Source organism: Thunnus thynnus, chromosome 15 (genome assembly GCF_963924715.1).
Source record: "Thunnus thynnus chromosome 15, fThuThy2.1, whole genome shotgun sequence".
Classification (NCBI taxonomy): domain Eukaryota; kingdom Metazoa; phylum Chordata; class Actinopteri; order Scombriformes; family Scombridae; genus Thunnus; species Thunnus thynnus.
The window spans coordinates 337,196-349,618 of NC_089531.1; the positions used below are offsets into that span (position 1 = coordinate 337,196).

At 48.1% G+C, this 12,423-nt stretch overlaps 2 protein-coding genes across 3 annotated transcripts; both read left to right on the plus strand.

Annotated features, from left to right (window-relative positions):
- LOC137198937 (oocyte zinc finger protein XlCOF19-like) lies at positions 1 to 3,720 on the plus strand. Of its 2 annotated transcripts, XM_067612959.1 has the most exons (3): positions 1 to 101; positions 184 to 444; positions 2,318 to 3,720. In XM_067612959.1, the coding sequence occupies exons 2-3, from the start codon at positions 279 to 281 to the stop codon at positions 3,091 to 3,093; spliced, it is 942 nt and encodes a 313-aa protein (XP_067469060.1). In that variant the 5' UTR covers positions 1 to 101; positions 184 to 278; the 3' UTR covers positions 3,094 to 3,720. The 2 variants fall into 2 exon arrangements, with proteins under 2 accessions (XP_067469060.1, XP_067469059.1); XM_067612958.1 differs by having other exon boundaries at positions 3 to 444.
- Positions 3,721 to 4,138: 418 nt separating this feature from the next.
- Positions 4,139 to 12,423, plus strand: LOC137198949 (zinc finger protein 853-like). Its single transcript, XM_067612982.1, has 3 exons — positions 4,139 to 4,457; positions 10,059 to 11,504; positions 11,971 to 12,423. Exons 1-2 carry the CDS (start codon positions 4,259 to 4,261, stop codon positions 10,742 to 10,744), a joined length of 885 nt encoding a protein of 294 aa, XP_067469083.1. The 5' UTR covers positions 4,139 to 4,258; the 3' UTR covers positions 10,745 to 11,504; positions 11,971 to 12,423.

The window sequence follows — 12,423 nt, forward strand, 5'->3', positions numbered from 1 at the left end:
GGAACCATAGAGGCCAGCTGTCGTTTCCCTCGGACGCCTTTTCTGTCGGACCTCGCCGCTTTGTTTACTTTTCTGCTCCAGTAGTTAAACAGAGAACACTGGTCAGGATCATTTTAACAGTTTAATTTGTGTTTTTTGCTCGTCGAGACATTTAGTGACTTTATTCAGTGTTGATGTCCGCAGAGCAGCGCCGCCTCCCCGCCGCCTCCTCTCCGGCTGCTCCCGGAGCGGAGCAGCGGTTCGCGGCTGCGGACCCTCCGAGCAGCCCGCAGGCGGAGATGGACACGCTGAGGATGTTTGTTACCGAGCGGCTGACGGCGGCTGTGGACGACATCCTGGGGCTGTTCGGGAGCACCGTGGCCCGGTACCGGGAGCAGATAGACCGGCAGCGGCGGCAGCTGGACACCCTGAGGTCCGAGGAGGAGAACCAGGACCGGAGAGCAGGTGGAGCCGGTTCTACCCAAATACTGCAGTATCTCCATGTGATGCTACTTTCTACATCTCAGAGGGAAATATTGTACTTTCTACTCCACTACATTTATTTGACAGCTTTAGTTACTTTTCAGATGAAGATTTGACACAATGGATAATATAACAAGCTTTTAAAATACAACACATTGTTAAAGATGAAACCAGTGGTTTCCAACCTTTTTGTCTTTTGACGTCTTACAAAAAGCAGTGTGTAGTCGGGGTCACATTTCACATGTCTATGAGTTGTTAACAGCTCCACCAAATAGTGATTTTTCCCTCTAAACTTCTCACATGCTTTCATTTCAATAAATGTTCAAATGATCCAATATTTCAGCAAAAATCAAAGATTAGAGAAAAAGTCCAAAAACTGAAAACAGATTTGTGTATCAGAACTTTGTTTTTTCTTCTTTCCTCTCCCATTAATCATCTCACCACCCCTCAGATTTATCTGCTGACCCTTTGGAGGGGCCCGACCCCTAGGTTGGGAACCTTTAATTACTTTTACTACTTGCTGCTTATTTACAGACGTCTTCACCTGCTTAAACTGACTTTTAGTTTAGTGTGTCTGTGACGCAGCGGTTTTCTACCCAGAAGTTGTTGTAAACAAACGTTGTGATTGATTCTATAAAAAGTCACAAAGTGCTTCATGAAACATCAAACAAACTGAGACGTGCTGCACAGAAAACAGAATAACATATAATTCAAATGATTCACAGGAAAAGTGATAGAATGAGTTTGAAGAAGTGATTTAAAAGAACAAAGTGATTAAAGATCCGTCTGGTCTTGAATCTGATCCAGAATCAGCAGCTTCCTGTCTGAGGACTTCTTCTTCTTCAGCGCTTGTTTAGAGTTGTTTTTAAAGCAAAAATCCAGCAGCTTCTCAAATGTGAAGATTTGCTGAATATCTGAACATTTTACTGTCAGTCAGACGTCGCTGGAGAGGAGCAGAGAGGTGCATCATGGGAAGTCCCCCAGCAGTCTAGGCCTATAGCAGCATAACTAAGGGCTGATCCAAGGCGAGCCTGGTCGGCCCTAACTATAAGCTTTATCAAAAAGGAAAGTTTGAAGCCTACTCTTAAACATAGAGAGGGTGTCTGCACCCCGGACTGAATCTGGAAGATGGTTCCATAGAAGAGGAGCCTGATAGCTGAAGGCTCTGCCTCCCATTCTACTTTTAAAGACTGTAGGAACCACCAGTAAGCTGCATACTGGGAGCGCAGTGTTCTAGTGGGATAATACGGTATTATGAGCTCTTTAAGATATGATGGTGTCTGACCATTAAGGGCTTTGTAAGTTAGGAGAAGGATTTTAAATTATATTCTAGATTTTACAGGAAGCCAATGCAGTGAATCTAAAATGGGAGAAATGTGGTCTCTTTTTCTAGTTTTAGTCAGAACACGTGCAGCTGCGTTCTGGACCAGCTGGAGAGTTTTTAGAGACTTGTTAGAGCAGCCTGATAATAAGGAATTGCAATAATCCAGCCTAGAAGTAACAAATGCGTGAACTAGTTTTTCTGCATCTTTTAGGGACAGGATGTGATTTTTGTGATATTACGTAAGTGAAAAAAGGCAGTCCTTGAGATTTGATTTATGTGGGAGTTAAAGGACATATCCTGATCAAAGATAACTCCCAGATTCCTTACGGTGGTGCTGGAGGCCAGGGTAATGCCATCCAGAGTAGCTTTATCATTAGATAATGTGTTTCTAAGGTGTTTAGGGCCAAGCACAATAACTTCATCACTTATTATCTGCTCACTAAGATGAAAAGTTTAACTAGATGTTAAATGTGTCACAAATCCTCAGTTTCTGTTTCAACCAATCAATCATTGTTGTTTCTGTGGCTCCAGACGTCCTGCAGGCCTCCTGGATCAAACCCTGCCCTGAGGAGCAGATCCTGAGCTTCCAGCCGGACCAGACTGACATTAAAACAGAGGAAGGTGTCTGTGACGCCGCCGGCGGCTCCGACGCAGCGGCGGGCGGCTCCGACACTGAAGACAGCGCGGACTACTGGACAGAAGCTGCAGGACTGTGGAGACCTGAGGAGACGGCAGCAGCGGGGGGACAGAGCTCATCTCCCGGCAGGAAGCTGTCTCCCGAGCGTCCGCCTGTGTTCGGCTGTAAAGTCTGCGGCGAGTCCTTCCAGAGGCGGAGTTATCTACTGAGTCACGCCGCCGCGCACGTCAGAGACTGCAGCGTGTGCGGGAAACAGCTGGAGGCCGCGGAGAGCCTGAAGCTTCACCTCCGAGCTCACAGAGAGACGTCGTTCCGCTGCAGCGTCTGCGGACAGACCTTCACCCTGCGGGGGAACCTGCGGACGCACATGAGGATCCACTCCGGCGAGCGTCCGTTCGGCTGCACCGTCTGCGGGAAGAGTTTCGGCAGGAGGGCGACGCTGGTGCGGCACGTCCGCAGCCACACGGGCGAGAAGCCGTTCACCTGCTCGTACTGCGGCCGCGGCTTCGTGGAGAAAGGCAACCTGACGGTGCACCTGCGGACGCACACCGGAGAGAGACCGTACTGCTGCTCCACGTGCGACAGACGCTTCAGTCAGCTGTCCTGCTTCTACAAACATCCGTGTCAGAGAGGACGCACGAGCGCAGCCCGCAGCAGCAGCAGCAGCTGACTCTTCATCATCAGATGGATGTTCTGATATTTATACTGTGTAACAGTAAATGAATAGTTGTTATTGATCAGTTCATTTGATCCAGAGTTGATAAACAGGAAGTTGATCAGCTGTTTCAGGTTCTCGGTTGTTCTGCGTCTTCTTCTTCTGCTGCTTCTGTCTCTTCATGTTGATCCCAGACTGACTCCATGATGATGAAGATAGTTTATGACTCTGGCTGCAGATGATGATGATGATGATGATGATGATGAAGAATTAGGACTGAATGATTTAGAAAAAATATCTAGTTGCAGTTATTTTGACTGATCAGATGATGATATTAGAGGGAAAAACCATATTAAAATGACGATGATGATGATGTTTCTTCATCTCAGCTTTAACTCAAACTGCATCGGCCATGTTGGATGACTTGTTCCGGTTAATAAAAATCTAAAGTGCCTGAAACTTCTGCGTCATTTCTGAGAATCTGAAACGATCAAACACTGATCCACAGATCCGTTAACCTTTCATTTCATACTGTTTCATTATCTGTTGATATATTTTCTTGTCTGTCTGTGTTGTTCTGCTGCCCCCCCCCCCCCCCCCCCCCCCCCCCCCCCCCCCCCCCCAACAAATAATAAAAACAAAGGACAGAACCAGCAGACGTTTGTCTTTGTATGTCAAACATTTTAATGCTCCTTCAGGTTTTGATCAGTTCTTCAGCTTCATGTGAGGCTGAATGAAAAGTGTTTGTTGAATATTTGAGTCATATTTAATATCAGGATTAGTTGCATATGTTCTTGTAAACAGTGCAGTAAGTGAGGAACAATAATAATAAAAAGGCCTTTCTGGCTGATGATGAGGAGGATGAAGACTCTTCAGTTTACTGTCAGAGAGACTAAAGAAAATATTCACATTTAAGAAGCTTGACTCAAAGTGATTACTGATCAATTATCAATATCCGAGTCTGTGATTCGTTTCATAGTTGAGAATTATTCGGTTAACCGACTAATTGTTGTTATTGATCAGGCAGGAGTATTGATCATGTTGCAGCCCTCCGCTCCAGCAGAGGGCGGCAGTGCACGTGACTCCGGCCGTTACCCGGAAGTGTAACGCAGCAGGTAAACAAGAGACCACGACGCCTCGGAGGGTCCTCCGCCGCTGTTCGTCTCACACTGCCGGTAAAATGTCGAAGATCGAGATGCTGCGGCTGCTGATCAACCAGCGGCTCACCGCGGCGGCGGAGGAGATCTTCGGGGTGTTCGGGAGGACCATAGCGGAGTACGAGGAGCAGATCTCCCGCTACAAGCTGGAGATCCAGCGGCAGCGCCGGCTGCAGGAGCTCCGCATGCAGCCGCAGATCTCCCTGCAGCTGCACAGCGCAGGTTAGTCAGGAGTCCGGGTTACACCCTACCTGTCTGTCTGCTCACCTACCTGTCTGTCTGTCTGCTCACCTGTCTGTCTGCTCACCTGTCTGTCTGTCTGTCTGTCTGCTCACCTGTCTGTCTGTCTGTCTGCTCACCTGTCTGTCTGTCTGCTCACCTGTCTGTCTGTCTGCTCACCTGTCTGTCTGTCTGTCTGCTCACCTGTCTGTCTGTCTGCTCACCTGTCTGTCTGTCTGCTCACCTGTCTGTCTGTCTGCTCACCTGCCTGTCTGTCTGCTCACCTACCTGTCTGTCTGCTCACCTGTCTGTCTGCTCACCTGTCTGTCTGCTCACCTGTCTGTCTGTCTGTCTGCTCACCTGTCTGTCTGCTCACCTGTCTGTCTGCTCACCTGTCTGTCTGTCTGTCTGCTCACCTGTCTGTCTGCTCACCTGCCTGTCTGTCTGCTCACCTGTCTGTCTGTCTGTCTGCTCACCTACCTGTCTGTCTGCTCACCTACCTGCCTGTCTGTCTGCTCACCTGTCTGTCTGTCTGTCTGCTCACCTACCTGTCTGTCTGCTCACCTGTCTGTCTGCTCACCTGTCTGTCTGTCTGCTCACCTACCTGTCTGTCTGTCTGCTCACCTGTCTGTCTGCTCACCTGTCTGTCTGCTCACCTGTCTGTCTGTCTGTCTGCTCACCTGTCTGTCTGTCTGCTCACCTACCTGTCTGTCTGCTCACCTGTCTGTCTGTCTGTCTGCTCACCTGTCTGTCTGCTCACCTGCCTGTCTGTCTGCTCACCTACCTGTCTGTCTGCTCACCTGTCTGTCTGTCTGTCTGCTCACCTGTCTGTCTGCTCACCTGCCTGTCTGTCTGCTCACCTGTCTGTCTGTCTGCTCACCTGTCTGTCTGCTCACCTGTCTGTCTGTCTGTCTGCTCACCTGTCTGTCTGTCTGCTCACCTACCTGTCTGTCTGTCTGCTCACCTGCCTGTCTGTCTGCTCACCTGTCTGTCTGTCTGTCTGCTCACCTACCTGTCTGTCTGTCTGCTCACCTGCCTGTCTGTCTGCTCACCTGTCTGTCTGTCTGTCTGTCTGCTCACCTGTCTGTCTGTCTGTCTGTCTGTCTGCTCACCTGTCTGTCTGTCTGTCTGTCTGTCTGCTCACCTGCCTGTCTATCTGTCTGTCTGCTCACCTGCCTGTCTGTCTGCTCACCTGTCTGTCTGCCTGTCTGTCTGTCTGCTCACCTGTCTGTCTGTCTGTCTGTCTGCTCACCTACCTGTCTGTCTGTCTGTCTGCTCACCTACCTGTCTATCTGTCTGTCTGCTCACCTGCCTGTCTGTCTGTCTGTCTGTCTGTCTGTCTGCTCACCTGCCTGTCTGTCTGTCTGTCTGCTCACCTACCTGTCTGTCTGTCTGCCTGTCTGTCTGTCTGCTCACCTACCTGTCTGTCTGCCTGTCTGTCTGTCTGCTCACCTACCTGTCTGTCTGCCTGTCTGTCTGTCTGTCTGCTCACCCGTCTGTCTGTCTGCTCACCTGTCTGTCTGTCGTCAAACCAACAGTCAGTGTTTTTCTTACTGTAATCATTCCTCCTGTTCATACTGACCATTAGAAGAACCCTTCATAATGACCTTACAATGGAAGTGATGGAGGACAAAATCCACAGTCTGAAGCTAATATGAAGCTTCAGCGTCCAAATGAGTCAAATCAAGTAGATATCTTTCAACGTTACAGTCTTTTTAGTGCCAAAGTTCCTCTTTTTGTTACTATACTTCCACCTGCAGCTCAACAGGGAAACACTGTCCGAGGAAACACAAAGAGGGAATTTGATGCTAAAAAGACTGTAAATGTGTCAGATATCCACTTGATATGACTAACTCAGACTGATGAAGCTGAATAGAAGCTTCACACAGACTTTAAATGACTGTGTGGACACACTGTGGATTTTATCCTCCATCACTTCCATTGAAAACACATTTGAAGGATCTTTAATATCCAGTATGAACAGGAGGAATGATTACAGACACCTGACTGCTGGTTTAACATACTGGGAACACTGGGAACACTGGGAACTCATCCTTTAACCAGCAGCGAGCCGGAGGAGGAAGCTGCATCTCATGTTAAACAGTCTATATTTATTACTGCATGAGGACAAATAATCATCAGGGTTTAAACTGGAGTATCTGCAGGTCTTTAAGTCTTAGAGTCACTGATTTAGACCTTAAAGGTTTTAAAGTCTTAAATTTAAATTTTATTCACAAATGTCTTAAATATTTTTTTCTATTTTTTCTGTTAGTTAAAAAATGTTTGTAATGTAATTTTACAAAACCTGACTGGAGAATCTCCAATTCTATTTTTTAATTGATCCATCCATCATCCATCCATCATCCATCCATCCATCATCCATCCATCATCCATCCATCATCCATCCATCCATCATCCATCCATCATCCATCCATCCATCATCCATCCATCATCCATCCATCATCCATCCATCCATCATCCATCCATCATCCATCCATCCATCCATCCATCCATCATCCATCCATCATCCATCCATCCATCCATCCATCCATCATCCATCCATCCATCATCCATCCATCATCCATCCATCCATCCATCCATCCATCCATCATCCATCCATCATCCATCCATCCATCATCCATCCATCATCCATCCATCATCCATCCATCCATCCATCCATCATCCATCCATCATCCATCCATCCATCATCCATCATCCATCCATCCATCATCCATCCATCATCCATCCATCCATCATCCATCCATCCATCATCCATCATCCATCATCCATCATCCATCATCCATCCATCATCCATCCATCCATCATCCATCCATCCATCATCCATCCATCCATCATCCATCATCCATCATCCATCATCCATCCATCCATCATCCATCCATCATCCATCCATCCATCATCCATCCATCCATCATCCATCATCCATCCATCATCCATCATCATCATCCATCCATCCATCCATCATCCATCATCCATCCATCATCCATCATCCATCCATCCATCCATCATCCATCATCCATCCATCATCCATCCATCATCCATCCATCATCCATCATCCATCATCCATCCATCATCCATCCATCATCCATCCATCCATCATCCATCCATCATCCATCATCCATCATCCATCCATCCATCCATCCATCATCCATCCATCCATCATCCATCATCCATCATCCATCCATCATCCATCCATCCATCCATCATCCATCCATCATCCATCATCCATCCATCCATCCATCCATCCATCCATCATCCATCCATCATCCATCCATCATCCATCATCCATCCATCATCCATCATCCATCCATCCATCATCCATCCATCCATCCATCCATCCATCCATCCATCATCCATCATCCATCCATCCATCATCCATCCATCATCCATCCATCATCCATCATCCATCCATCATCCATCCATCATCCATCATCCATCCATCCATCATCCATCCATCCATCCATCATCCATCCATCCATCCATCATCCATCCATCATCCATCCATCCATCCATCCATCATCCATCCATCATCCATCCATCATCCATCCATCCATCATCCATCCATCATCCATCCATCCATCCATCATCCATCCATCATCCATCCATCATCCATCCATCCATCCATCATCCATCCATCCATCATCCATCCATCCATCCATCATCCATCATCCATCCATCCATCATCCATCCATCCATCCATCCATCATCCATCCATCCATCATCCATTCATCCATCCATCATCCATCCATCCATCATCCATCCATCCATCCATCCATCCATCCATCCATCCATCATCCATCCATCCATCCATCCATCCATCATCCATCCATCATCCATCCATCCATCATCCATCCATCATCCATCATCCATCCATCCATCCATCATCCATCCATCATCCATCCATCCATCCATCATCCATCCATCCATCCATCATCCATCATCCATCCATCCATCATCATCCATCCATCCATCATCCATCATCATCCATCTATCCATCATCCATCCATCCATCATCCATCCATCCATCATCCATCCATCATCCATCATCATCCATCCATCCATCATCCATCATCCATCATCCATCCATCATCATCCATCCATCCATCCATCATCATCATCCATCCATCCATCCATCCATCATCCATCCATCATCCATCCATCATCATCCATCCATCCATCATCATCCATCATCCATCCATCCATCCATCATCATCCATCCATCCATCCATCCATCATCATCATCCATCCATCCATCCATCCATCATCCATCCATCATCCATCCATCATCCATCCATCATCATCCATCCATCCATCGTCCATCCATCATCATCCATCCATCATCCATCATCATCCATCCATCATCCATCCACCCATCCATCATCCATCCATCATCCATCCATCATCCATCCATCATCCATCCATCCATCATCATCCATCCATCCATCCATCATCATCCATCCATCCATCATCCATCCATCCATCCATCATCATCCATCATCATCCATCATCCATCCATCCATCATCATCCATCATCCATCCATCATCCATCCATCCATCCATCATCATCCATCCATCCATCATCATCCATCCATCCATCATCCATCCATCCATCCATCCATCCATCATCATCCATCCATCATCCATCATCCATCCATCCATCATCATCCATCATCCATCCATCGTCCATCCACCCATCCATCATCCATCCATCATCCATCCATCCATCATCATCCATCCATCCATCCATCCATCATCATCCACCATCATCCGTCCATCCATCATCATCCATTCATCCATCATCCATCCATCCATCATCATCCATCCATCCATCCATCATCATCCATCCATCCATCATCATCCATCCATCCATCATCCATCCATCCATCCATCCATCCATCCATCATCCATCCATCATCATCCATCCATCCATCATCATCCATCCATCCATCATCCATCCATCATCATCATCATCATCATCCATCCATCCATCATCCATCCATCCATCATCCATCATCCATCCATCATCCATCCATCCATCCATCCATCCATCCATCCATCCATCATCCATCCATCATCATCCATCCATCCATCATCATCCATCCATCCATCATCCATCCATCATCATCATCATCATCATCCATCCATCCATCATCCATCCATCCATCATCCATCCATCCATCATCCATCCATCCATCCATCCATCCATCCATCCATCCATCATCCATCCATCATCATCATCATCATCATCCATCCATCCATCATCCATCATCCATCCATCATCCATCTAGCCAATCATCCATTCATCAATCATCATCCATTGTCTATTATCTATCATCCATCCATCATCATCCGTCCATATTTCCTTATATTGGTTACATGAGACTGTTTCTGACATCAGTAAGTCGTTCTGTGAGTGTTTAGTCACAGCTGCTCTGAATCATTGATTCGGAACAGATATTTGAACAATATAGAATCAATATGATCGAACTGACAGTCGACACATTAAAGACAGAAACAGACTTTTATTAGAACTGCGACCTGCTGCAGGTGTTAAACTGTGTTAACTGTGTGTGTTGTGATTGGCAGCTCGGCCCGAGCAGCAGGACTGGAGCTGTGAGTCGACTCCTCCTCACATCAAAGAGGAAGAGGAGGAGCTGTGGCCGGTGCCGCAGGAGGAGGAGCCGCAGGAGGAGGAGCCACAGGAGGAGGCGCCTCCCGCGTCGGAGAACAACCATGTCAACTTTATGTTGTTTCAGAGCGGCGGTGTGAGAAACGAGCCGGATCTCAACCACATGACCTCTCCACTCCCAAAGTTCACGAGCCAGGACCCGGAGGACCCAGAGGACCTGGAGGAACCACAGCTTGACCCTCAGCTGGGCACCTCAGTCCAGCAGACCTGCACAGACCTGGTCCAGGACTCTCCTGAGGCTTCAGATAACGGTCAGCTGGACTGTGTGGAGCTGGAAGCGCCGCTCTCCGAGGTGGTGGACTCGTATATTTGCACCATCTGTGGCCGAGCGTTTGCTCAGCGTGGACACTGGGCCAAACACGTCCAGGTTCACCGCAAGGTCGGGTCAAAAACCGACAAGTCGTACACCTGTGAAATCTGCGGGAAGAGACTGACGCGCTTCGACGGCTACCAGAAGCACCTGAGGATCCACACGGGCGAGAAGCCGTACAGCTGCGAGGAATGCGGCCGCAGATTCAGCGACAACTCCAACTACAAACGACACATTCGCACTCACACGACACCGAAAACACAGCAGAGCTGAGGCTGCAGGACACTCAGAGTTACAGTGATGCAGTGAGCTGCTGCAGGACACTCAGAGTTACAGCGATGCAGTTAAATGCAGCAGAGCTGAGGCTGCAGGACGTTCAGAGTAACAGTGATGCAGTGAGCTGCAGCAGAGCTGAGGCTGCAGGACGTTCAGAGTTACAGTGATGCAGTGAGCTGCTGCAGAGCTGAGGCTGCAGGACGTTCAGTTACAGTGATGCAGTGAGCTGCTGCAGAGCTGAGGCTGCAGGACGTTCAGAGTTACAGTGATGCAGTGAGCTGCTGCAGAGCTGAGGCTGCAGGACGTTCAGAGTTACAGTGATGCAGTGAGCTGCTGCAGGACACTCAGAGTTACAGCGATGCAGTTAAATGCAGCAGAGCTGAGGCTGCAGGACGTTCAGAGTTACAGTGATGCAGTGAGCTGCAGCAGAGCTGAGGCTGCAGGACGTTCAGAGTTACAGCGATGCAGTGAGCTGCAGCAGAGCTGAGGCTGCAGGACGTTCAGAGTTACAGTGATGCAGTGAGCTGCAGCAGAACTGAGGCTGCAGGACGTTCAGAGTTACAGCGATGCAGTGAGCTGCTGCAGAGCTGAGGCTGCAGGACGTTCAGTTACAGTGATGCAGTGAGCTGCTGCAGGACACTCAGAGTTACAGTGATGCAGTTAAATGCAGCAGAGCTGAGGCTGCAGGACGTTCAGTTACAGTGATGCAGTGAGCTGCAGCAGAGCTGAGGCTGCAGCAGAGCTGAGGCTGCAGGACGTTCAGAGTTACAGTGATGCAGTGAGCTGCAGCAGAGCTGAGGCTGCAGGACACTCAGAGTTACAGTGATGCAGTTAAATGCAGCAGAGCTGAGGCTGCAGGACACTCAGAGTTACAGTGATGCAGTGAGCTGCAGCAGAGCTGAGGCTGCAGGACGTTCAGTTACAGTGATGCAGTGAGCTGCAGCAGAGCTGAGGCTGCAGGACACTCAGAGTTACAGTGATGCAGTTAAATGCAGCAGAGCTGAGGCTGCAGGACGTTCAGAGTTACAGTGATGCAGTGAGCTGCAGCAGAGCTGAGGCTGCAGGACGTTCAGAGTTACAGTGATGCAGTGAGCTGCAGCAGAGCTGAGGCTGCAGGACGTTCAGAGTTACAGTGATGCAGTGAGCTGCAGCAGAGCTGAGGCTGCAGGACGTTCAGAGTTACAGTGATGCAGTGAGCTGCAGCAGAGCTGAGGCTGCAGCAGAGCTGGGGCTGCAGCTGTTCGCTATCATCACACCTGTCTGTGAAAGCGGGAAAGCACAAATTCAGGAATATCAACTTTCTGTCTCAGACTCTGATCTCTTTATCCGTTGATTCAGCCAATCACGTGATACATGTGTGTGTTTCTGTCGTCACGTGACTGCATCAGTATAAACAAACTGACATTATTAATACTAACAGTCTCTGGTTGGAGGCAGATATTTGATTTCATATATTTGTTTATGGATTTACAGAACACACTAATCTAAGGGCTCACATGCAAGTGTGCAGGAAATGCTTCCAAGATGTTAAAAGGTTCATAAAGTTAAAGGATAACATCCTGTTTGATAAGTTAAAGAGTTCGGTCTCGACCTGCTCTGTGAAAACAGCCCTGAGATCACTTCTGTTATGATTTGGCATTATATAAATAAAACTGAACAAAAGAAGTTGAAATTAA